Genomic DNA, 27,831 nt, shown 5'->3' with positions numbered 1-27,831 from the left:
AAAATCCGGGGCCGGGCGGTGGCGCAAGAGGTAAGGTGCCTGCCTTGCCTGCGCTAGCCTTGGACGGACCACAGTTCGATCCCCCGGCGTCCCATATGGTCCCCCAAGCCAGGAGCGACTTCTGAGCTCATAGCCAGGAGTAACCCCTGAGCGTTACCGGGTGCGGCCCAAAAACCAAAAAAAAAAAAAAAAAAAGAATATAAAATCACCAAGTTGAAGAAATAATATGTATCCCATATTTCTTGCAGCACTAAAATTTAACAACAATGTTATTTCAACAACATAGTCTGAGAAAAGTATAAGCAAAACCTTACATCAGTACCTGGAGAGAATTCTTTTTTTTTTTTTTTTTTTTGGAGAGAATTCTTATATATTAAATGTTTTCAAATGGAATATTTGAAAATAGTGATTGAAATCAAACTGATTTTAATCATTATTTTAATCAGTCTAAAGGCAGATATAAAAGTTCTAAAACATAATATACTAGACATACTCATTAAGAAACAAAGTTCTGGGGCTGGAGCAGTGGCACAGGCAGTAGGGCGTTTGCCTTGCACGAGCTAACCTAGAACAGACCTTGGTTCAATCTTCTGGAGTCCCATATCACCCAAGCCAGGGGCGATTTCTGAGTGCATAGCCAGAAGTAACCTGAGTGTCACCGGGTGTGCCCCTGCCCACAAAAGAAAGAAACAAAGTCTGGGGTTGAAGCAATAATACAGCTAGTAAGAATTGCTTGCGGCTGATTTGGGTTTGATCCCTGGCACCCCAAACTGTCTCCTGTGTCTGCCAGGACTGATCCTTGAGCAGTCAGGAGTAGCCTTGAGCATAGCAACTCTGAACACCTCTCCCACCTCCCCCATAAAAAACAACAAGTAAAATGAAGTTTTAAGTCTTTATAATGACCACTAATATGGGCTACTTTGAGTATAATTTAGACAGGAGGCAAATGATTATAGGTACCTCTATATCTGTTTATCAAGATCATCTAGCAATTTTATATTCTATTAAAACATTTTATGTCCAATATTCAAATATTCCCTGTTAACAAAAATATCTTTTCATAACTGAACTCCTTCCAATTTTAATGATATCTCACTACTATTTGTATTTAAAGAGTGATATGTAGGCTTTTTTGATAGACGACCAAATTTTGGTCTGACTCTCTCCAAGCAATTTTTATTCCTTTTAGTTGAGCTAGGTTGTGCACCGCAATTGACAGTAAAATTTAAATCTGAAAGTAATATATTTGGTTTCCTGCTGTGCTCTCTGTTAATACCAGGGGTCTTCTTTTTCACTGTCTTTTGACTTTGATCAATGTGGAAATTTTTATTTATATATGGCCTTTCCGTTACAGTAGAATATCTGGTGTTCTTATGAACAATAGGAGGAAGAAATGGTTGAGATGGCATTTTCCCAAAAGATGGAGTCGGTAAATCTTGTAGATATCTGGGGAAGTGTTGGCTAACATTATATTCGGTGATTAACTTTTCTGAAATTGACTCTTCTAATTTGTTAGGATTTAGATTATTTATCCTTATATTATGATAGGGATTTTGAATTGTATCCAAATTTTCAGGCATATGTTGAGGTAGGTGAGGTAAAAATCCAAGTCTATTTTGTTTTAAGATTAATCCAGTACCAGGAATAAAAAGTTCTGGCTCTTCTTGATGAGGATAATCTGTGTTAGACACAGACTGATGAGCATGTCCATTCACTGTTGTTTCTTTCCAGGTTAAAGGGTTATATATAACTTGTCCATCAATAGGGCATGAATTGCACTGGTGGAATAACCATCTGTCAATACATTTCCTATGAAACTTAAAAAAAAAAGTATGAATCATTATAATTATCCTGCTTATAAATTATTTATAAATTTAAAATATAAAATATTTATATTTATAAAAAACTATTTATAAAAATAAAATATGAATATATATAAATTAAATAATTTAGACAAATTTCTACTTTATTATTATTGTCAAAACTTATTACCAAATAATCTTCTTCTTTGTTTGTTTGGTTTTTGGTTTTTGGTTTTTGTGTCATATCTAGCAGCGTTCAGGGGTTACTCCTAGCTCTACACTCAGAAATCACCCCTGGCAGGCACAGGGGACCATATGGGATGGCAGGATTTGAACCAATGACCTTCTGCATGAAAGGCAAACGCCTTACCTCCATGCTATCTCTCCGACCCCTAAATATGGAGAATAACCTTATTTATAGTTTTATAAAATTATTTTGTAGAGGCTCACTTAAAAATGCAATTGATAATGGGCTGATACCTATTTTTTTTTTTTTTGCCTATTTGGGGTTTGTGGCTTTTGTTTTGGGCCATTACCCAGCTTTTCTCAGGGCTTATTACTGCCTCTGTGTTTAGGGATAACTACTGGTGGGGTTTGGTGAACCATATGGAGTGTTTTGAAGCAAATTTGGGTCAGTAGTGTGCAAGGCCAAAAATGCCTTACCTGCCCTGATGTCTCTCCAGCTCCGATAATCTTTTTTTGTTTGTTTGTTTTTATTTTTGGGCCACACCCGCGGTGCTCAGGAGTTACTCCTGGCTGTCTGCTCAGAAATAGCTCCTGGCAGGCAGGGGGGACCATATGGGACATTGGGATTTGAACCAACCACCTTTGGTCCTGAATTGGCTGCTTGCAAGACAAACGCCGTGTGCTATATCTCCGGGCCCTCCGATAATCATTTTGACACTAATATAAAAACTTTCATCAATATCATTTTAAAATGCTTCTTATGCATTATTTATTTCACTTTTATTTTGGTTTTGAGGTCACAACCTGTCAGGGGTTACTTCTGGCTCTGCACTTAGAAATTGCTCTTGACAGGCTTGGGGAACCATATGGGATGTTGGGAATCAAACCTGGGTTCATCCCGGGTTGGCCACAAGCAAGTTAAATGCCCTACTGCTGTGCTGTCTCTCCAGCTCCACTTTTCATCTTTTTCAATGAATAGAACTAACAATTTAAAAGTGAATTTTTTTTGAGGGGGGGCTGGAGCAATAGCACAGTAGTAGGGTGTTTGCCTTGCATTCAGCCAATCCAGGATGGACCCGGGTTTGATTTCTGGCATTACATATGGTTCCCTGAGCCTGCCAGGAGCGATTTCTGAGCACAAAACCAGAAGTAACCCCTGAGCACTGTCAGGTGTGACCCAACCCCTTCCCCCCCCGTAATAGAAATAGAATTTGGACCAGAGAGATAGTACAGTGATTAGCGAATTTGCCTTGCATACAGCCAACCTGGGTTTGATCCGTGGCATCCCATGTGGTCCCCTGAGCCCTCCAAGAGTATTCCTGAGTGCAGTCAGGAGTAATTTCTGAGTACTGCTGTGTATGTATGGCTCAAAAACCATTTTTTTAAAAAAAAGAATTTAAAATTTATTGGTCAAAACATAAAATATTTTATATTTATATTTATTTATATATTTATGCTTAAAATATAAAATAAATCCTATTTCTTGAAGAAAAAAATCTATCAGATATTATAAGATCTCTAAATTCTTGGATTTTTTGTTTTTAGGCAAACACCCTACTACTGTGTTTTTTGTTTTTGTTTGTTTTGGGCCACACCTGGTGATGCTCAGGGGTTACTCCTGTCTATGCACTCAGAAATTGCTCCTGGCTTGGGGAACTTTATGGGACGTGAGGGGATTGAACTGCAGTCTGTCTTAAATTAGGCGAGTGCAAGGCAAGCGTCCTACTGCTTGCACCACCACTCTGGCTCTTAAAGTCTCAGATTTCTTATTAAAATAACTTAAATAAAACGTCATTGTTAACTAAGAATTAACTACTTTATTTTATTGTTCTTCTTCTTCTTATCATTATTATTATTATTATTATTTTATTTTTGTTTTGGGCCATACCCAGCAGCGCTCAGGGGTAACTCCTGGCTCTGTGCTTAGAAATCACTCCTGGCAAGCACGGGGGACCATATGGGATGCCGGGAAACCAACGCTGGTCCTGGGTCAGCTGCTTTCAAGGCAAATGCCTACTGTTGTGCTCTCTCTCCTGCCCCAGAGTAGCTACTTTAGACTTTGATTCCATTTTAAGTAAAAAACGTTATTCTGCTCTATCCAAAGATCACAAAAATATACTTGAATTTTTATATTCTATATGAAGCTTTTCTTTTTAGTAATAGTAAAATAGATAAAATAATTTAACTTAAAGGGCCACTTTATATTCATGTATAGCATATACAGAAATAAACTCTAATTAATAAGAACTCATCCTGGGGGCCGGAGAGATAGCACAGCGATAGGGCGTTTACCTGAGAGCAGCCAAACCACGACTGATGGTGGTTCAAATCCCACATTGCCGTATGGTCCCCTGTGCCCGTCAGGAACAATTTCTGAGCACAGAACCAGGAGTAATCCCTGAGCGCTGCCGGGTGTAGCCCAAATATCAAAAACAAAAAAACAAAACTCGTCCTTAGGGGCCGGAGAGATAGAACAGCGCAGGGCGTTTGTCTTGCATGCGGCCAACCTGGGACAAACCCGGGTTCATTTCCCAGAATCTCATATGGTCCTCCTAGCCTGTCAGGAGCTATTTCTGAGTGTCGAGCCAGGAGTAAACTCCTAAGTGCTGCCGGGTGTGCCCCCAAAACAACAAACAAATAAAAAACGACCTCTTCCTTAAACAATATAGACATTTCTCAAAAAATAATAATTGAGCTATATATCTTATATAGATATATCCGATACGGGGCCGGGTGGTGGCGCTAAAGGTAAGGTGCCTGCCTTCCCTGTGCTAGCCTTGGACGGACCGCGGTTCGATCCCCCGGTGTCCCATATGGTCCCCCAAGCCAGGAGCAACTTCTGAGCGCATAGCCAGGAGTAACCCTTGAGTGTTACCGGGTGTGGCCCAAAAACCAAAAAAAAAAAAAAAAAAAAAAGATATATCCGATACATAAACAAATACATATAAATACAATGAAGAAAAGGCATCCTCAGTTTTATGTTCATTGCAGCATTATTCACAATAGCCAGAATCTGGAAATAATCTAAGTGCCCAAGAACTGGGTTGATAAAGCGGGTTGATAAGTGGATACAAAATTAAAGTACATCCACACAATGGAATACTACATTGACTGAAACTCAATTATGAACAACTCTATTTTTCTGATGGTGATTAACTTAATTAACTGCCCCCCTCAAAATAAAGAATTCATCCCTCAGTGACAGGGATGCCTTCTCAAAGTCTTTGCTGTGGATCTGCTACATATACAGTTGAACTCGATTGCCTCTGTTCATAATACAACTAAGAAGTGGTCATTTTGTGAAAATTGGGGTTTGGGGGTAAGTATAACTAAAATGATGCAATTTCTACCTTGTGAGTACACGGTAGAATTCTTAGATGTTCACCAACATGAAATGCCTTTAAACAAAGTCGGCACTGGTATCCCGGAACAAGCAGGTGACTGTTCTTCGTGATGAGTAACAGGGGCAGTGATTTGACGACGCCCTTTGGTGTGCACACATGGCTGAATGAGAAGAAACCGAGAGAAAAAGATGTTCATGTTTGATTACACTGAGAACCATGATAACAAAATATGAATGAATGAGGGAAGTAGAAAGCCTGTCTAGAACACAGACCAGGGTGGGGTGGGGAGGAGAGACACTTGGGACATTGGTGATGGGAATGTTGTACTGGTGAAGGTGGTTTTTTTTTTGGTTGGTTGGTTGTGTGTTTTTTTTTTTGGGGGGGGGGGTTCCGGGTCACACCCAGCAGCACTCAGGGGTTACTCCTGGCTTTATGCTCAGAAATTGCTCCTGGCAGGCTGGGAGACCATATAGGATGCCAGGATTCAAACCACCATCCTTCTGCATGCAAGGCAAAAACCCTACCTCCATGCTATCTCTCCGGCCCCTCAGTAATTTTTTTTTTTATGAGAGCAGATTACAGGTAGAGTGGGGCAAAAATGTTCACCTTGGGGCCGGAGCCATGGTGCAAAAAAGTAGGGCATTTGCCTTGCATGCACTAATCTAGGATGGATTGAAATTCGATCCTCCTGGCATCCTATATGGTCCCCCAAGTCAGGAGTGATTTCTGAGTGCATAGCCAGGAGTAACCACTGAGCGTCACCGCTCAGATGGCACCCCCCAAAAAAAAGTTCCTCTAGAAGTCAATTACTTCAAAGCAAACCATAAGGCCCTAAGATATATATTTTAATTACAAAATAGCTGTTTTAAGTTCATATTTACTCTGATCAACTAATTACTAAGAAAACCATTTTATCTTTCATGTTTAAATACAATCTCATTGAAAGATTTAATGGCTATGAATATTATTATTTGAGTTTTTACTATTACTTTATTTTATAATTCATAAAATTTCTGTGGGGCTGGTTTTTAAATTATTCTAATTTTATTTATTTATTTTGGTTTTGGGGCCACACCTGTCGATGCTCAGGTATTACTCCTGGCTCTATGCTCAGAAGTTACTCCTGGTAGGCTTGGGGGACATTGGAATGAAAGGGATCAAGCCCAGGACCATTGCAATCAAAGCAAAAGCCCTAACCACTGTGCTATTGCTCCAGCCTCCCAATTATTCCTATTATTCTTTTTTTTTTTTTTTTTTTTTGGTTTTTGGGCCACACCCGGCAGTGCTCAGGGGTTACGCCTGGCTGTCTGCTCAGAAATAGCTCCTGGCAGGCATGGGGGACCATATGGGACACCGGGATTCGAACCAACCACCTTAGGTCCTGGATCGGCTGCTTGCAAGGCAAACACCGCTGTGCTATTTCTCCGGGCCCCTATTATCTCTATTCTAAAGATGAGGGAGGGCCCTCAGTATAGTGGGTAAGGCACTAGCTTTGCATGTGCCCGAGCTGTGTTCAATTCCCAGCATCCCATTTGGTGCCTTGAGCACTACCAGGAGTGATCCCTGAACACAGAACCAGAAATAACCCTGAGTACCATCCAATGTGATCCCCAAACAATACAAAACATAACAAAAAAGAAAATGTGGCAAAGGTAAATTTAGAAACTACGGAGTCACATCCTAATTGGTGGTTTCTAGGATTATACTGGGTGGTCTGACTAGTTTGCTTTTCATTTCATTCTATAATGTTAGAAGCATAGAATCACTCAATATATAATTGCTAATGAAATGCATACAAATGGTTCTAACTGAACAATCTTATATTCATCATACAAGTAGCATATGATTTTTCTGATAATCTTACCCTTTCTCTTTTTGAAAATGTGGCATATTGTCTTCTATAACACTTTTCGTATTTATATACTTTATCATTTTATCAGACATTTTTTCTAGTGATCTCCAACTTTGATTTCTTTTCTGTAATATGTAACACATGTATATGTTACCTTCAAATCATGAAAATTTTAATTTTGATGATTAAAACTAGTTATTTATCTTATTTAACAATATTAAATTCTTTTTTTTGGGGGGGGGCCACCCGGCGCTGCTCAGGGGTTACTCCTGGCTGTCTGCTCAGAAATAGCTCCTGGCAGGCACGGGGGACCATATGGGACACCGGGATTCGAACCAACCAACTTTGGTCCTGGATCGGCTGCTTGCAAGGCAGACGCCGCTGTGCTATCTCTCCGGGCCCAACAATATTAAACTCTACATATCATTTAAATTACTCCTTTCCTTGGGTCACACCCAGTAGTTCTCAGGGCTTACTTCTAGCTCTTGCCAAGAATTACTTCTGATGGTGCCAGGGATCAAATCCAGGTCAGTTGCAAATACCGTGACCATTATACTATCTTACTGTCCACCCCTAAAATCATTTTGTTTTGCTTTATTTTCTTGCCATTCTCCAGGGTACTCAGAGGTTACTCTTGGCTTTTTGCTCAAAAATTAGTCCTAGCTGACTTAGGGTACCATATGGGATACCAGAAATTCAACTTGATCAACTTCATGCAAAGTAAGTGGCATGAGTTGAGATGCTGTGTTATCTCTCCAATCTATATTTTAAGTTAATTTCTATATTCTTAAATTAATTAATTAATTACTCAGAATTATAACACTACAAATGTAACCATCATATGAAATTTAAGGTTGATACTGTACCTCACGAAATGTAAATGAGTGAAAATGCTGGTCACGGTGATCAAAACATTTCTGACATAAGTGATATTCTGTACACTCAGTACACCTAAAATTACCAAACAGACCAAAAACTCAAATCACTTTGATTATTATTGGTGAAAAAAAAAATCTGATCACAATTTCCCAGGAAATGTGCAAACATGATAAGGCCCATTTGATCTCACACTGTTTTAATTTTTTTTTTTTTGGTTTTTGGGTCACACCCGGCAGTGCTCAGGGGTTACTCCTGGCTCTATGCTCAGAAATTGCTCCTGGAAGGCTCAGGGGACCATATGGGATGCCGGGACTAGAACCACCGTCCTTCAGCATCTAAGGCAAATGCCCTATCACTTCACTATCTCTTCGGCCCCACACAGTTTTAATTTTCCAATTTCTACTGTAACAAATGATAACAAATTTAGTGGCTGTTATCCAATTGTTTTGTAGGGACAGTAGCTTGACATAGGATAAAATTAAGAAGTCCAGAGAATGCAATTCTTTTTGGAGATTCTAGAAGAGATGGCTCTTATGAGGCTGTGGCACTAAACTTAATGATGGTTGAAGAAGTCACACGGAATGGAAGGCCTAGCATTGCTTTGAGCTGGAAAACTCAATCTAGTCAAAGCAACAAAGCAAATGCTCTTATGATGGGTAGGCTACCCATTTAGACTTTTAGTGTAGCTAGAATGCAGAGCCAACACCATTGTATAATGAAGAAAGCAAAACAACTGGAGTTCCTGATTATGCTAGCATAAGTCACCAATGTCAGACATAAAGAAGCAGCTATCATTTATTGTCAGAGTATACACAGGAGACAACTGCAGGGGAAACGACTACTGTTCCCTACAGCTTTTTAAAGGTTAAAATGAATGAATATAAATTTAATATATTTAAATAATACATTTAATGATAATATATTAATATATCAATATATTGCTAAATATTATATTTAGATAATATATTTAATAATATATAATTTAATATAAATATAAATGAATATAAATTTGCTGATATACTTACTTATAACACTTGCCCACAATTGGAAATTGTTTACAACTATTACAGGGAATTCCAAGATGTTTGTCCAATTGTACTTTCTCACTTGTGGCTGCAAATTTGCTAGAGTTTTTGAATTCTTCTAACACAAGTTTTAATGGTGCGAACTCTTTCCTACACAGAGGGCATTTCAGCATGGAAGTGTTTAACGTCCTTTCCTGAAAACTAGCTAAGATCTTCATGCATTTTATATGAATATTATTGCCACAGCCAAACCTGTTGGAAATAAAATTCAGTTTATAGTTTGTATGTAGTAAATGATAAACATTTATATATTTTTTTCTATGTTGCTATGTTAATTTTGTTGATTCTGAACTAATTTTGTAGTTATATATTGATCACATCTTATCTATCTGTCCCTCAATCTTTAATTTAGTTTATCAGAATTAAAAACAAGTTCCTGAAGCTAAAGAGTCCCTTGCCCAGCACACAGCCAACCTGCGTTATATCACTAGAATCTCATATTGTCTCCTGAGCCCTGCTAGGAGAGTAATGTCTGAATAAAGCTCGGTGTGGTCCCCAAAGAAGCTAACCCACCAAAACAAAAACAAAAACAAAAAAACCTCAATTTCCTCCCCATTAAAAGAATAGTAGTATATATTTTTCCATCAACAGAATTGTCATCTTTAAAGTAAGAACATAGTCTTAACAACAAAAAGGAACATAAACAAAAATCTAATTTTGTTTTGTTTTGTTTTGTTTTGGAGGGGCACACCTGGTGGCTCTCAAGAGTTACTGTACTCAGAAATCACTCCTGGCAATCCCATGGTTCAAGGGACCATAAGATGCAGGCAATCAAAACCAGATCTGTCCCGGGTCAGCTGGATACAAGACAAATGCACAGCAGCAGTGCTATCAATTCTTCCCCCCCCCAATCTAATTCTTAAAGTAAAATGCATAATTGAGAAAGGGGTTTCTTATTTTTCAGAAATCTCATAATATGTGGTATCATTTTCTGCTAAAAAAATATTTTGAGGGTTCGGGCAGTGGCGCTAGAGGAAGATGCCTGCCTTGCCTGTGCTAGCCTAGGATGGACCACGGTTCGATCCCCCGGCGTCCCATATGGTTCCCCAAGCCAGGAGCGACTTCTTCTTCTTCTTTTTTTTTTTTTTTTTTTTTGGTTTTTGGGCCACACCCGTTTGATGCTCAGGGGTTACTCCTGGCTATGTGCTCAGAAATGGCCCCTGGCTTGGGGGGACCATATGGGATGCCGGGGGATCGAACCGCGGTCCTTCCTTGTCTAGCACTTGCAAGGCAGACACCTTACCTCCAGCGCCACCTACCCGGCCCCCAGGAGCGACTTCTGAGCGCATGCATAGCCAGGAGTAACCTCTGAGCGTCACCAGATGTGGCCCAAAAACCAAAAAAAGAAAAAGAAAAAAGAAAAATATTTTGGATTTTTTTTGTTTGTTTTGTTTGTTTTTTTGTGTTTTTTTTTGGGCCACACCCGTTTGATGCTCAGGGGTTACTCCTGGCTATGCGCTCAGAAATTGCCCCTGGCTTGGGGGGACCATATGGGGCACGGGGGGTGGTGATGGTTGGGGGGGGGGTCGAACCGCTGTCCTTCCTTGGCACCTTTCCTCTAGCGCCACCTCACCGGCCCCAAGAAAAATAATTTGGATAATAGATAGCAATTTAAAAATATGCAACAAAGGTATACTGTTGATGAAAATCTTAAAAAATTGTGAGATAAAGGGCCGGGCGGTGGCGCTAAAGGTAAGGTGCGCCTGCCTTGCTTGCGCTAGCCTTGGACGAACCGAGGTTCAATCCCCCGGTGTCCCATATGGTCCCCCAAGCCAGGAGCAACTTCTGAGCACATAGCCAGGAGTAACCCCTGAGCGTTACCGGGTGTGGCCCAAAAACCAAAAAAAAAAAAAAAAAAAAAAAGATGAAAAAAAAAAATTTGTGAGATAAAAAGAATTAAAAAATTCTACATCAAATAATTGCTCATGTCAACATAATTCAAGTCCAACTTTACAGTACCTTAGAAAATAGTGTAGGGGCCGGGCGGTGGCGCTGGAGGTAAGGTGCCTGCCTTGCCTGCGCTAGCCTAGGACGGACTGCGGTTCGATCCCCCGGTGTCCCATATGGTCCCCCAAGAAGCCAGGAGCAACTTCTGAGCGCATAGCCAGAAGTAACCCCTGAGCATCACAGGGTGTGGCCCAAAAAAAAAAAAAAAAAAAGAAAATAGTGTAAATGATCCACTCAATAAAATTTTAGACATAATGCTCATTATTTAGATTTAAAGGAATAATTTTAAAAATTTCAGGAATTGTCACAATTTAAGGTAAATTATTTTTAATTTTAGTAAATAATGCCATTCATTTATTCATATGTAAAAAAACAAAGAAGAAATTATCCTGCTTTAATCAATTCAAATACTTTAATCAATTTAATTTTCATCTTTTTTAAAATAGTATTTTATTTAAACACTTTGATTGTCGTTAAACACATGATTGTCGTTGGGTTCCTGTCATGTAAAGAACACCCCTCCATCATCAGTGCAGCATTCCCATCATCAATGTCCCAATTCTCCCTCCTCCCCACCCCACCCCTGCCTGTACTCTATACAGGCTTTCTATTTCCCTCATTTGTTCTCATTGATAGGATAGTTCTCAATGTAGTTATTTCTCTAACTAAGCTCATCACTCTTTGTGGTGAGCGTCATGAGGTGAGCTGGAACTTCCAGCCCTCCTCTCTTTTGTCTTTAAAAAGTATTGCAAAAATGTCTTTCATTTTTCTTAAAGCCCATAGATGAGTGAGACCATTCTGCATTTCTCTCTCTCTCTCTCTCTCTCTCTCTCTCTCTCTGACTTATTTCACTCAGCATAATAGATTCCATGTATATCCATATATAGGAAAATTTCATGAATTCATCTCTTCTGATGGCTGCATAATATTCCATTGTGTATATGTACCACAGTTTCTTTAGCCATTCGTCTGTTGAGGGGCATCTTGCTTGTTTCCAGAGTCTTGCTATGGTAAATAGTGCTGCAATGAATATAGGTGTAAGGAAGGGAATTTTGTATTGTATTTTTGTATTCCTAGGGTATATTTCTAGGAGTGGTATAGCTGGATCGTATGGGAGCTCAATTTCCAGTTTTTTGGAGGAAACTCCATATTGCTTTCCATAAAGGTTGGACTAGACGGCATTCCCACCAGCAGTGAATAAGAGTTCCTTTCTCTCCACATCCCTGCCACCACTGCTTGTTCTCATTCTTTGTGATATGTGCCAATCTCTGTGGTGTGAAATGGTACATCATAGTTGTTTTGATTTGCATCTCTTTGGTGATTAGTGATGTGGAGCATTTTTTTTCATGTGTCTTTTGGCCATTTGTATTTCTTCTTTATCAAATTGTGTGTCCATTTCTTCTCCCCATTTCTTGATGAGATTAGGTGTATTTTTTCTTGTAAACTTCTGATAGTGCCTTGTATATTTTGGAGATTAGCCCCTTATCTGATGGGTGTTGGGTGAATAATTTCTCCCACTCAGTGGGTGGCTCTTGTATCCTGGGCACTATTTCCTTTGAGGTGCAGAAGCTTCTCAGCTTAATATATTCCCATCTGTTAATCTCTGTTTTCACTTGTTTGGAGAGTGCTGTTTCTTCCTTGAAGATGCCTTTAGTCTCAATGTCATGGAGTGTTATACCTATGTGTTGTTCTATATACCTTATGGTATCAGGTCTGATAACAAGGTCTTTAAGCCATTTAGATTTTACCTTCATACATGATGTTAGATGGGGGTCTAATTTTAATTTTTTGCAAGTGGCTAGTCAGTTGTGCCAACACCACTGTTGAAGAGGCTTTCCCTACTCCATTTAGGATTTCTTGATCCTTTATCAAAAATTAGGTGATTGTATATTTGGGGAACATTCTCTGAGTATTCAAGCCTATTCCACTGACCAGAGAGTCTGTCTTTATTTCAATACCATGCTCTTGATAACTATTGCTTTGTAATACAGTTTAAAGTTGGGGAAAGTTACGCCTCTCATATTCTTTTTCCCAATGATTGTTTTAGCCATTTGAGGTTGTTTATTGTTCCAAATGAATTTCAACAGTGTTTGATCCACTTCTTTGAAGAATGTCATGGGTCTCTTTAAAGGGATTGCATTAAATCTGTACAATGCTTTGGGGAGTATTGCCTTTTTAATGATATTAATCCTGCCAATCCATGAGCAGGTTATGTGTTTCCATTTCTGTGTGTTCTCTCTTATTTCTTGGAGCAGAGTTTTATGGTTTTCTTTGTATAGGTACTTCACATCTTTAGTCAAGTTGACTCCAAGATATTTGAGTTTGTGTGGCGCTAATGTGAATGGGGTTGTTTTCTTAATGTCCATTTCTTCCCTGTTTTTATTGGTGTATAAAAAAAGCCATTGATTTTTTGTGTGTTAATTTTGTAGCCTGCCACCTTGCTATATGATTCTATTGTTTCTAGTAGCTTTTTGGTAGATTCTTTAGGGTTTTCTTTTTTTTCCTTTTTGTTTTGTTTTGTTTTGTTTTTGGGCCACACCCATTTAATGCTCAGGGGTTACTCCTGGCTAAGCGCTCAGAAATTGCCCCTGGCTTGGAGGGAACATATGGGATGCCGGGGGATCGAACTGCAGTCCTTCCTTGGCTAGCGCTTGCAAGGCAGACACCTTACCTCAAGCACCACCTCACCAGCCCCTCTTTAGGGGTATCATGTCATCTGCAAACAGTGAGAGCTTGACTTCTTTCTTTCCTATCTGGATTCCCTTGATATCTTTTTCTTGCCTAATTGCTATAGCAAGTACTTCCAGTGCTATGTTGAATAGGAGTGGTGAGAAAGGACAGCCAGAATTTAGAGGAAAGGCTTTTAGATTTTCTCCATTGAGGATAATATTTGCCATTGGCTTGTGGTAGATGGCCTTAACTATATTGAGAAAGGTTCCTTTCATTCTCATCTTGCTGAGAGTTTTGATCAACAATAGGTGTTGGACCTTATCAAATGCTTTTTCTGCGTCTATTGATATCACCAGGTGATTTTTATTTTTCTTGTTGTTGATGTTGTGTATGATGTTGATAGATTTACGGATGTTAATATGTCTTTGCAGGAGGAAGTGGTGCTACATTATATTGCTGGTGGATTTGGGGGGGTGGAGAGAAAAGAAAACAGACTCCCAACAAAAACTAACAATATATATGCTCACACATATCTAAAGGAAAAAAGTTTCTTTAAAAAAATAAAAAGATTAAATAAAAGACATAATTACAGGGTTAAAGTGGGGCCAGGAGAGATAGCATAAAATAAAAAAATTAAATAAAACACATAATTACAGGGTTAAAGTGGGGCCAGGAGAGATAGCATGGAGACGAGGCATCTGTCCTTCCAGGACATTGGCTTAGAACCGGGCAGTGGATGATCTTCCTAATGAGGCGTTGAATCTTATTTGCCAGGATTTTGTTGAGGATCTTTGCATCTGTGTTCATCAGGGATATTGGTCTGTAATTTTCTTTTTTGGTAGCATCTCTGTCTAGTTTAGGTATCAAGGTGATGTTGGCTTCATAAAAGCTATTTGGAAGTGTTCCTGTTTTTTCGATTTCATGAAAGAATCTTGCCAGGATTGGTAGTAGTTCCTCTTGAAAGATTTGAAAAAATTCATTGGTAAATCCATCTGGGCCTGAGCTTTTTTTTGGGGGGCGGGCAGGCATATGATTACTGTCCTACTTTTCTCAATAGTTATAGGAGTGTTTAGATATGCTACATCCTCTTCATTCAACCATGAAAGGTTATAAGAGTCCAAGAATTTATCTATTTCTTCCAGGTTTTCATTTTTAGTGGCATAGAGTTTCTCAAAATAGTTTTTGATTACCCTTTGGATCTCTGCAATATTGAAAGTGATCTCCCGTTTTTCATTCCTAATATGAGTTATTAAATTTCTCTCTCTTTCTTTGTTAGTTTTGCCAATGGTCTATCAATCTTGTTTATTTTTTTGAAGAATCAACTTCTGCTTTCGTTGATATTTTGAGTTGTTTTTTAGGTTTCCACTTCATTGATTTCTGCTCTCATCTTTGTTATTCCTTCTGTCTCCCTATTTTTGGTTCCTGTTGTTGAGCACTTTCTAATTCTATGACTTGTGTTATTTTCCTCTCAGAACCGCTTTTGCTGTGCTCCATTGCTGTGTCCCATAGGTTCTGATAGTTTATGTCTTTATTGTCATTTGTTTCCAGGAAAGTTTTGATTTCCTCTTTGATTTCATCTTGGACCTACTGGTTGTTCAGTATTAGGCTGTTTAATTTCCAGGTGTTAAAGTTTTTCTTCTGTGTCCCTTTGTAGTTCACATATAATTTCAGAGCCTTGTGGTCAGCGAAGGTAGCCTGCAAAATACTTATCCTCTTGATATTATGGAGGTGTGTTTTATGTGCCAGCATGTAGTCTATCCTGGAGAATAACTCATGTACATTGGAGAAGAATGTGTATCCAGATTTCTGGGGGTGGAGTGTCCTATATATATCTACTAGTCTTCTTGCTTCCATTTCTCTTTTCAGGTCTAGTATATTTTTGTTGGGTGTCAGTTTGGTTGACCTATCAAGTGTTGACTAAGCCGTGTTGAGGTCTCCCACAATTATTGTGTTGTTATTGATATTCTTTTTTAGATTTGTCAACAATTGTATTAAATATTTTGCTGGCCACTCATTCGGTGCATATATTTTTAGGAGAGTGATTTCTTCCTGCTCTACATATACCTTGATTAGTACATAGTGTCCAACTTTGTCCCTTACAACTTTTCTGAGTATAAAGTTTACATCATCTGATATTAGTATGGCTGCTCCAGCTTTTTTATGGGTGTTGTTTGCTTGGATGATTTTCCTCCAGCGTTTTATTTTGAGTCTATGTTTGTTCTGATTATTCCGGTGTATTTTTTGTGGGCAGCAGAAGGTTGGATTGAGTTTTTTTTTTTATCCATTTAGCCACTCTGTGTCTCTTAAAAGGTGCATTTAGTCCATTGACATTGAGAAAAAGAATTGTCATGGGATTTGGTGCCATCTTTGTGTCAAAGTTTGATGTGTCTGTTGATCAGTCTTGTCTTAAAGTAGATCTTTCAGTTTTTCTTTTAAGGCTGGTCTTGAATCTGTAAAGTTTCTGAGCTGTTATTTATCTGCAAAGCCATGTATACTTCCTTCAAACCTGAAAGTGAGTTTTGCTGGGTGCAGTATTCTAGGTGAAGCATTTATTTCATTGAGTTTTGTCACTATGTCCCACAACTGTCTTCTGGCCTCGAGTGTTTCTGGTGACAGGTCTGCAGTAAATCTCAAGGATGCTCCCTTGAATGTAATTTCCCTTTTTGATCTTGCTGCTTTCAGTATTCTGTCTCTATCTGTTGGATTCGTCATTGTGACTAGGATGTGTCTTGGGGTGTTTTTCCTGGGGTCTCTTTTAGTTTGTACTCTTCGGGCATGCAGAATTTGGTCACATGTATTCTTTAGCTCTGGTAGTTTCTCTTTAATGATGTTCTTGACCATTGATTCTTCCTGGAGATTTTCTTCCTGGGTCTCTTGGACTCCAATGATTCTTAAGTTGTTTCTGTTGAGCTTATCAAAGACTTCTATTTTCATTTGTTCACATTCTTTGCATAATTTTTCCATTGTCTGATCATTTGCTTTAAGGCTTTTTTCCAGTCTCTTCTGCTTTATGGAGTTTTTATGCATCTCATCTTCCAGCACACTAATTTTGTTTTTTTTTTTTTTTTGGTTTTTGGGCCACACCCTGTGATGCTCAGGGGTTACTCCTGGCTATGCGCTCAGAAGTTGCTCCTGGCTTCTTGGGGGACCATATGGGACGCCGGGGGATCGAACCGCGGTCCGTCCTAGGCTAGCGCAGGCAAGGCAGGCACCTTACCTCCAGCGCCACCGCCCGGCCCCCAGCACACTAATTTTATCTTCAGCTGCTGTTACCCTCCTGCAGAGCTTATCCATTTTGTCATTTAATTGGTCTTCTGAGTTTTTCAGACCTGTTTTTTGACCTGATATTTCAGTTTGGAGTTTTCTGATTTCTATCTTCATATTCTCTTGATTTTTATTAGTCATCTCCTATACTTTCTTTGAGTTCTGTGAACATCCTTCATATTTCTTCTCTAAACTCCATCTTTGAGAGACTAACAAGGTGGTTGGCCATTTTTGGATCTTCAGAATTACCATCTTCCTTTAATCATTGCCTGGTGTTGACCTGTATTGTTTCCCCATTGTTCCAGTTGTATTATGGGTTTTTCTACGTGTTGTGCTGGTATTCATTGGCAAGTCCACTAGTAAGGATGCTGAAGAAATCCAATCTCAGGCTGCTGGTAACAGCAAGGCCCAAGATGACCGCCGATTGCCTCTGACATCCTGCAGAAACTGGCAGGAATCAGTCTGTGTACGGCCTGACTCACTTCTGAAGCAGGCAAGACCGCTGGCAGGAAAGCTGATGAAATCCGATCTCAGGCGACTGGTAACAGCATCTAATTTTTATCTTTAAAGTGTATCTTGATGCCCTTCAACAGATGAATGGCTAAAGAAACTGTGGTTCATATACTCATTGGAATATTATAAAGCCATCAGGGGAGATGAAGTCATGAAATTTTCCTATACATGGATGACATGGAAATTATTATGCTTAGTAAAATAAGTTAGAGAGAGAGAAAGAGAGAGAGAGAGAGACAGACAGACAGACAGAATAGCACAGGATAGTCTCACTCATCTATGGGATTTAAGAAAAATAAAAAGACATTATTGTCATAATACCCAGAGACTAGATAAGTGAGGGCTGTAAGGACCAGCTCATGATATGAAAGCTTACCACAAAGAGTGATAAGTGCAGTTAGAGAAATAACTCTACTAACAACTATGGTGACAATGTTAATTAATAGAGAAATAAGTAGAATGTCTCAAATACAGGCAGGGAGTGGGGGAAGATGGAGATGGGGCGGGGGGGTCGTTGGTGGTTGTAAGGTTGCATTGGTGAAGGGGGTGTTCTTTTTTATGACTGAAACCCAACTACAAACATGTTTGCAATCATGGTGCTTAAATAAAGATTTTTTTTTTTAAAGAGAGAGAAATGCAATATCTGTCTTGAATACAGGTAGGGGTGGATGGGAGGTAGGAAATGAGGGGACAATGGTGGTGGGAAAGTTGCACTAGTGAAGGGGGTGAAATACTTTTTATGACTGAAATCCAATTACTAACATGTTTGTAACCATTGTGCTTAGATAAAGAAATTATTTTAAAAATGTATTATCTTGGTTGGGGAGAAGGCACAGAGGATTAGAGCTCATGCTTTTGCATGTGGAAACCCTGGGTTCAATCTCTGGCACCCATAAGTCAGTTATATATTAAGTTAAAATTTTTCATAAGATTTGAGATTGAAAAAAATCATCACCTGCAAAAAGTGACAGGAAGCCTTTTCTCTAAAAGTACTTCTTGACAAATAGGGCAGATATCATCTGGACCAATTTCCTTCTGTTTGATCTTCCCATCTTCTTCAATCTGCACATTTTCATCTTTCTTTCCTTGCTGGGAAGATTGAATCTGATGTATCCCCTGAAGCAAGTTACTGATTTCACTTTCCACAAGACCTAACTGCAAAGCATCTAGTAATAAATATGAATTATTAAAATTCAGTAGCAAAACCAGAGAATGCTGAAATGTAACAGCTTAAACTAAAAGTTAGAATTTTCTTTTAACAATTAAAGATAGATTTGGTTAGATATGGCAATAACATTTACCCCTTTTTGAGTATTCTTATTTATTTAAAAAAATCAATTAACTATTTTGTGACTGAAAATGTCTTTAGACTCAATGTATTACAAGTGTTTTGGGAATGATACTGATAACATTTAACCTTGGATTGGTGTTATAATATTTTGATTAGTTCTCTATATTTACCAACATATAAGAACATTAACAGAAAGGGGTGCAAATACATAATTAGGACATAGAAATATTTGAGTACTTAGGGTAATTAACTTGCTAGATGAATAAATTAATAAAAGAAAGCCTCATTTAATTGTGTTTATTTTCGGTTTTATGTCCCTACTAAAGTATCTGTTTAGATCCATTTTTCACATATTTTTACTGGAATCTTCAGGACAATCTTTTAGAAGCAATATTGTCTGCACGCTTGGGATGTACATTCTTTGAATTCTGAGCTTTTTTTCCATTCTACTGTCCTTATAAGAAATTATATTTTAAGTGCAGATAGTTTGGACCAAAGTATACTAGGCTCCACATTCCCTTGCTTATCTTCATGTTGCTTCCTCTCACTCTTCCCTTAGTTCTTCATAGGTCGTTTATACATTTTTTAATATAAAGATTACAAAATAAGTTGCAATAAAGTACATGCTTTGTTTTTATAGTTGTAACAGTATAATTTTCCCCCATGGCACTATTACTTACAATACTATTATTAAAAGAGTTCAGACTATGTTAAAAGACACTTGTTTGGGGGCTGAAGCGATAGAACAGTGGGTAGGGCGCTTGCCTTGCATGCGCTCGACCTGAGTTCAGTCACCGGCATCCTACATGGCCCCCCCGTGCATGCCAGGAAGGCGTCCTGAGCAAAGCTAGGAATAGCCCCTGAGCATAGCTGGGTGTGGTTAAAAAAAAAAAAAAAAAAAAAAAAAAAAAAAAAAAAGAACACTTGTTTGGCTGCCAAACAAAAACACTAAGCATAACATCAACAATAGCAACAACTAGTAGTAAACATAAAACTACCCATGGACTAGAATTCCACTCCTGGAAGCAACCCAAGTACCTACTGAATAAATAGAGAACAAGTATGTGAAAAAATATATGTATATAAATATGATAGATAGATGATAGGTAGATATCATATATATATATATATATATATTCAGCTAGAAGAAAAGATGAGTCTTTCTTTTTGCTACAACATGGATAGAATTGAAGGGTGTCACACTAAACAATCTGTTATTTGTGGGGAGTGGATTTTTGAGCCATACCCTAAAGTGGTCTCTCTGTTCAGGAAACCTTGTGCCTTGATGAAGATCAAACTATTGTTGATGCCATGCAAGGCAAGCACTTTACCCCTGCACTCTGCTCTATTCCTACAAAGTACATTTGAAAGAAAAAGAGAAAAAAATATATGTACATACACATATATGTGTATATATATGTGTGTGTATATATACTTATACAGAGAGAAAAGAAAATATCTCACTCAGATGCAGCAGGGCAGGAGGAAATTAGGGAAAGTGGTGGCAGAAAACATACACTGGTGAATGGTGTTGTGCATTGTATAACTGAAATTCAATCATGCATACTTTGCAACTGTAAAAAAATACTCCTGACTGTATTGTGAACAACCTGTATTATGGTTTTTAAATAAAGCAATTTAAAATGTCAAAAAAAAAAAAGAAAAGATGAAAGAAAAAGACAGTGGATAATCTCACTCAGAGAGAAACAAAACGAGGGAATAACTGATACCCAAATAAATGAGATTACCTAAGTATGTCGGAAAAGGGAGAGTGGAAGGGCAAGATCCTGTGGATGGTGAGTGAGGGTTATTGGCACTTTTGTGGGTGTGTGATGTGATAACAGCACCCCCAGATATATAAAAACTCTGTAAATTTAAATTAAATACTCCGACATTTTAAATTAATAATACCTCAAGAACTACGATTAATTTTTATTTTTTGACTTCATAATATGGCTACTAGAAGGAAAATTACTTGTCATTTACATGATATTTCTATCGTGAAGCCTAGTAAAGAAGCTTGTGAAGGGGCCGGTGAGGTGGCGCTAGAGGTAAGGTGTTTGCCTTGCAAGTGCTAGCCAAGGAAGGACCGAGGTTTGATCCCCCGGCATCCCATAAAAAAAACAAACAAACAAACAAACAACTGCATGGAAGAGTGCAGAGAACTACAACTTACGGGTGCCAGGAATCAAAATGGGGTTGGCAGCATGCAAGACAAGTGCTTGCCTTACCTGCTGTGCTATCTCTCTGGCCCCAGTAAATGATATTTCAGAGACAAATTACTCAATAATTGAAAGAGGAAAGAATGGATTGCAGTCAGATAGAACAAGAAGAGCATAATGAACAGTAAAGGGCTGATGAGGGTAGAGCAAAGGAAAGATGGAAAGGATGCTGAGAGTAGGCAAGATGAACAGAAATAGATTTTTATAATGACTTTATATTTATATGTATAACAACTTCATATGTATATTTATAATTTATATGTAAAATATAAAGAGGAGGGAAAAAGAAAAAAGTCAAGAATATTCAGGTTTCTAGCTTTAGAACCTAAATTAAAAGGAAAGCTAATAAATAAGGGAGGCTGTATTGGGGGGCATTTGGTATTCAAACTCCTGCAGAATCCCAAAAAGCTGCTTAGATGGCAGTCTGAAATACTTATCTGCTGGTAATATGTTGAAATAATTCACAAAGTGGTAATAGTTGTAGACATTTCTAAGGGTATGTGTAGAGTGACAAAAGAAAAATTCCAATTTTTCCACTAGTATTAATTGATTTCGTAGTATGGCTTGTAAATGCCAATTATCATTATATTCATAAAATAGTTGTGGCAGGAAGAGTATAACTTAATAGAAAAATGCTTTTTGAATTAGAAAAAAAGAATACTGATGGCTAATTTATGAATATCATATTACTAAATTTCAAAATATCTTCGTAGTTCTTTTTTTGTGGGGGGGGGGGAGGAGTTTTGGGTCACACCCGGCAGCACTCAGGGGTTCCTCCTGGCTCTACACTCAGAAATTGCTCCTGGCGGGCTCGGGGGACCATATGGGATGCCGGGATACGAACCACCGTCCTTCCACATGCAAGGCAAACGCTTTACCTCTATACTATCTCTCTGGCCCATCTTTGTAGTTCTTATATGGATGTGGTGTAGAGCAAAAAATTCACTGACTGCATAGAACACATCTATGATGACAACATTTTTCTTACAAAATATGTAAATCTAAATAATCTTTAACAAAATATTTTGCTTTCTTTTATTTTGAAGGTTCTAGAATTTAAAGTTTACATGTATATGCCTCGCTCAAAACTCAGCTTAACTACTAACATTAAAAGTTTTAGGGCCCAGAGAGATAGCACAGCGGGCATTTGCCTTGCAAGCAGCCGATCCAGGACCAAAGGTGGTTGGTTCGAATCCCGGTGTCCCACATGGTCCCCCGTGCCTGCCAGGAGTTATTTCTGAGCAGACAGCCAGGAGTAACCCCTGAGCAATGCCGGGTGTGGCCCAAAAACCAAAAAAAAAAAAAAAAAAAAAAAAAAAAAGTTTTAGTTTGCCTTGCAAGCAGCCGATCCAGGACCAAAGGTGGTTGGTTCGAATCCGGTGTCCCATATGGTCCCCGTGCCTGCCAGGAGCTATTTCTGAGCAGACAGCCAGGAGTAACCCCTGAGCACCGCTGGGTGTGGCCCCCAAAAACAAAACAAACAAACAAAAAAAGCTTTAATGAGGGGCCGGAGAGATAGCATGGAGATAGGGCATTTGCCTTGCATGCAGAGGGTCAGTGGTTTGAGTCCCAGTGTCCCATATGATCCCCCGAAACCTGCCGCGGGCGATTTCTGAGCATAGAGCCAGGAGTGACCCCTGAGCGCTGCCGGGTGTGACCCAAAAACCAAAAAAAAAAGAAAGTTTTAATGTAAAGCAGGACTGGAGAGATAGCACAGCATTAGGGTGTTTGCCTTGCATACGGCAAACCCAGTACGGACCAGGGTTCAATTCCTGGCATCCTATATGGTCTTCCAAGCTTGCCAGGAGCGGTTTTTTTGAGCACAGAGCCAGGAGAAACTCCTGAGCACCGCTGGGTGTGACCTCAAACCCCCCCCAAAATAAAAAAAAGCAAAATGAAAAACCCATTGGATATGAATTTTAGTAATATTGTATGATGTCAATATCTATTTTGGTATCAAAATTATTTTATTATATTTATCCTAATTAAAATTATGAAAAACAAATACAGAGATACTGAAAGATTTGTGAATCTTTGCTTAGAACATGAACTACCATTCTACTAAAAACCTGACTTGTTTTACTCCTTTTAAAATTAAGACCTTTTGAATTTAAATGACATATAAAGTTACATATTTTATTAATAAGAAGAAAAAATTACAACTGCCTTTAGTAACAAATTAGCTATAGATAGTTGTCAGGTTGTTAAAAAATAGTTGTATAAAAGTAAAAATTAGGGGCCGGAGCGGTGGTGCAAACGGTAAGGCATCTGTCTTGTCCATGCTATCCTAGGACGGACTGCTGTTCAATCCCCCAGTGTCCCCCATGGTCCTCCAAACCAGAAGTGATTTCTGAGAAGATAGCCAGGAGTAACCCCTGAGTGTCACGGGGTGTGTGGCCCAATCCCCCCCCAAAAAAAGTAAAAATAAAAAGTAAAAATTATAAAGGCCAGAGCAATAACACAGCACAAGGCTGACCCAGTTTTGATTTCTGTCACCCTATAATGGTCCATGGAGTCTGCCAGGAGTGATTTCTGACCACAGAGCCAGGAGCAACTCCTGAGTGCTGTTGGGTGTACCCCCACAAAAAAGATTAAAAATTGTTGCATATTTTTAAAAACAGCAAATAAAAGTTATTAATGTGCTATTAAATTAAATGAATAAAAAGAAACTTACATTCATGAGTCCTTGGAAGTTTGAATTTTTTCAACAAAATCCTATTATTCACAAGTAGAAAAACAAAATAAAATTTTTATATTTGACATGACTATAAAAGATATAATTTTGCTTTAATTCATAATAGAAATAGCACTATAGAATTTATAGTGCTGAAAAAGCACTATGAGTAATTTAAAATTGTTATCAACTTTGTTATAATTATAAACACTTAAAATAAGCATTCACTAGGGGTCTGGTCTCTTTGTACTTAGGCCAAGGTTATTTCTTTCCATGTCCCTCATATTTTGGTGGGCCTATGCAAACAACAATTGCCACTCTAACACCATTTTTACTGTGCTCCTTTGACTCTAATCCTTAAAAAGAACTCACTTAAAATTTGAGGTTAACTTAAGCTAATATGCATGTATATGGAAATGTAAGAAAATACTATGCCTGTAATGTTTAAGGAGTTACGTAAGTTTTATGGCTTTAGATTGCCTTGTGTACTGTTAAGAAATATTATAATGGGTTACAATCTGGGGACTTGAAGGACAAAGTAATTGTACATGGATTCTGTCTTATTTATCTTAATGTTCTTTGGCTGAAATTTCAAAGTTAAGATATCAGCAAGGGGACTTCTGAGAATTATGTTATGGGTGATTGTCCTTCCACTGTAACTTTACCTTGACCTCTTTCTTTGCACCCTTGTTCTCATAATTAAAAATAAAAATAAAAAAAAAATAAGCATTCACTAAGGAAAGTATATAAATAAAACTAAAGACATTTTTAGTAAAGTGATATTTTTGTTTGTTTGTTTTGGGGCCACATCCGGTGACACTCAGGGGTTACTCCTGGCTATTAGCTCAGAAATCTCTCTTGGCTCGGGGGACCATATGGGACACTGGGGATTGAACCCAGGATCTGTCCTGGGTCAGCCAAGGCAAGTGCCCTACTGCTGTGCTATCACTCCAGCTCTGTAAAGTAATTTTTATAGAGAGAATTCAAGTTTTTTTAATATATATAGTGTTGTTTATAGAGCAGTGAACGAATATAAGTTTTCATGTATTGTTTAAACCTCTGTAGAAGTTAATCTACTTTTGGAAATAGAGTAATGATATGGATAGAAGACCAATTTAGGATGTTTAAAACATACACGTTAGTGTATAATGGAAAAAAATTTAATGATGGAAAATAGAATTTAAAATGGAATATGGCTTTAAGTATGAAATATACATCAAATTTTCACTTAAACACATTATATTAATATATTAAATATTAAATTATATTTCCAATTATTTCTTGTTAAATATGAGTTGGGTTATGTATCAGAACAAAATTAAAACAGAATGTTCATGCCCTGATTAATCTTTAGTAATACTAAAATGTTCTACATGATTATTAAGAATTGTTCTGTTCTGTTTTGTTTTGTTTTGTTTTGGTTTAATTTTTGAGCCACACCCAGTGACAATCAGAGGTTACTCCTGGCTATGCACTCAGAAATGTCTTCTGGATTGGGGGACCATATGTGATGCCAGAGGATCAAACCGCAGTCCGTCCTAGGCTAGCGTGGGTAAGGCAAGACACCTTATTGCTTGTGCCACCGCTCCAGCCCCAAATTTTTAATATGAATTTGCCCAAGTATTTTATATATAAAGAATAAAAACATATTACATGGAGTATTCATGTACATAATAAAAGTTAAATAGGGCCAGAGTGGTAGAAAAATGTGAAGGATTTTGTCTTGCAGGTGGCCAGCCTAGTTTCATCCTAGGCACCATATACAGTTCCAGAAATAGCCCTTGAGTGCATTGAAAGGAGTAAACCCTGAGAAATGGTGTGAACACTCTCATCTCCCAAAAAAGAGTTGAATATGCTTAATATTTTTTTATTGAGAATCAAATGTTAAAAAATGCCAAAAATTTATTTTCATAAAACACAGAAATAAAGGCCAGAGTGATAGTATGGTGGTTAGGGCATTTGCCTTGCATGAAGTTGACCCAAATTCAATCCCCAGCATTCCAAATGGTTATCCCTCACCCCTCAAATCTACCAACCTCCACCCCAGCACTGCCAGGAGTAATTCCTGAGAAGAATCAAGAGTAAGCCCTGAGCATCTCTGGGTGTGGCCCCAAAACAAAATAAATAAAAACCATAGAAATATAAATTGACTACTCTTTTATTTCTTGATTTTACTTAAAAAATAATAGATTGTTGGTACTCATATTTGGAAGTAAAATAAAGCGAGTTGGGTTCAAACTAAATGTAAATTTTCATTTCTGGGATTTCCTGAAAAATGGCTTCTGACATTAAAGAAGCATTTCAAAATTCAACAGAGTTGTCTTGGATTGTACTCAGTTTCTGATTAAAAAAACTCAAAATATCTAAGTATGTTTGTCAATGTAAAACTTAATATTCAGAAAGAAATAAAATACCAGAAAGTATTTTGAATAGCTGCTACCATTTTTGCTTTAAAAAATATAAGGGAGCAAAAGCACAGCAGATAGGGTGTTTTGCCTTGCACACCACCAATCTCGGTTCTATCCTCATCTCTCAAATTTAAATTTCATTGAAGAAACGTGATTTTGGGCTGGAGCTATAGAACAGGGGGTAGGGCATTTGCTTGCATGCAGCTGACCCAATTTTAATCCCAGTTATCCCACGTGGTCCCTTGAGTAACCCCTGAGCACTACCTGGTGTAACACCAAAACAAAAACAAACAAAAAGAATTGTTATTTACCAAGTTATTGGTAGTTGAATTTTAGGTACAGAATATTTCTAACAAATTCTTCTCCTAGTGTCAACTTCCTTCCATTAGTGCTCCTGTACTTCCTTCCCCATCCCAGACTTTATATTTTTTCCAACAGTAAATTCCCTTAGTCCTGCTGCATTTAAACCATGAGAAAAAAAAAAAGGCAAGAGGTATAATATATAAAGGAATTCCTTTGTGGAAGACTTTCCTTACAAAGTCACTTACCAGCATATATGCTTACATAGTTCCTTTTCTTTCAAAAATGTGGAACAATTACAAACATGAGGGTTTCCTAGAAAAACCTTTAAAAGAAAATGCAAACTTTAAAACTTCAATTAAATTATTTATAAATAGAGTAAGATTAAGTTAACTGAAAATTGGATATACAGATGTAGGATACTACCTAAAGCTGCTAATGCATTGGGACATTTTAACTTGATACAGTCTGATTTTTCATCTGCATCCATATTGCCTTGTTAGCAACTTGCATGATCAATTAAGACTGTTTTTAAGGAGATAATCTATTTTTATTGAGGTGTAGCTCAATAAAATGTGTTACAACATAATGACTTGATATTTGTACATGTTGTGAAATCGTTACCACTTCAATTCTATTTAATATTCATCATTCTACACAGATAATGTTTATGTAACGAGAACTTTGAAGATCTTACTAACTTTCCAGTATGCAATACAATATTAATTACAAGCACCAGGCTATACATTATATCCTTATAAATTAGGAAATCTAATTTTAAAAACATAAAAATGAAACATTTCTTACTGAAAGAAAATTCTCCCTGGCAGGGGATTAATCTCTTTGTAAAGCCCTTTTATCTATAAATTTAAATCGGTCAGTTTAATTTTACTCAAGACTAATTTCATTCATCTAGTAGAGTGGCTGAAATAGCTATCAGTAACGATGCAAAGTGATCTAAAAATATTCTTTTTTGTTTTTGTTTTTGGGCCACATCCGGCGGCTCTCAGGAGGGGGTTACTCCTGGCTCTGCACTCAGAAATCATTCTTGGCAGGCTCGGAGGACCGACCATAGGGGATACGGAGGATCGAACCCGGGGCCATCCAGGGTCTGAAAACCTCGCAGGTCGGGAGAGATTCCGACAACCTGCAGAGACTTCGCAGGGGATTAAACCCGGGTGGGCCCAGGAGACAGCAGAACTGGGGGAAGCCGAGTAGAGGGTCATTACTCGGAAATCCTTCTTCTCGGGCTCCTCCTCCCGCAGCAGGAAGCCGGTGGGGCCCATCTCCCGCAGGAGGTAGATGTTGCTGCTCAGCGCCAGGTCTTGTTGGTCGCGGAGGCGGTTGCTCAAGTGTCTTCGCCTCTTGGCGGCCTTGCGGCCTCGGCGCAGCAT

The 27,831-nt window shown here is 38.2% G+C and overlaps 1 protein-coding gene across 1 annotated transcript; it reads right to left on the bottom strand.

The window, feature by feature from the left end:
• Window positions 1-1,058: 1,058 nt before the first annotated feature.
• On the bottom strand, window positions 1,059-27,831 carry ZSWIM2 (zinc finger SWIM-type containing 2). Its single transcript, XM_049772929.1, has 9 exons — window positions 27,667-27,831; window positions 26,686-26,762; window positions 23,730-23,770; window positions 18,498-18,708; window positions 9,089-9,340; window positions 8,051-8,135; window positions 7,197-7,309; window positions 5,339-5,492; window positions 1,059-1,817 (listed from the first exon to the last, which is right to left on the bottom strand). Exons 1-9 carry the CDS (start codon window positions 27,829-27,831, stop codon window positions 1,059-1,061), a joined length of 1,857 nt encoding a protein of 618 aa, XP_049628886.1.

The sequence above is a fragment of the Suncus etruscus genome, chromosome 5 (genome assembly GCF_024139225.1).
Source record: "Suncus etruscus isolate mSunEtr1 chromosome 5, mSunEtr1.pri.cur, whole genome shotgun sequence".
NCBI lineage: Eukaryota > Metazoa > Chordata > Mammalia > Eulipotyphla > Soricidae > Suncus > Suncus etruscus.
The sequence above is the reverse complement of the archived record's forward strand: the minus strand, read 5'-3'. Positions and strand labels throughout refer to the sequence as shown.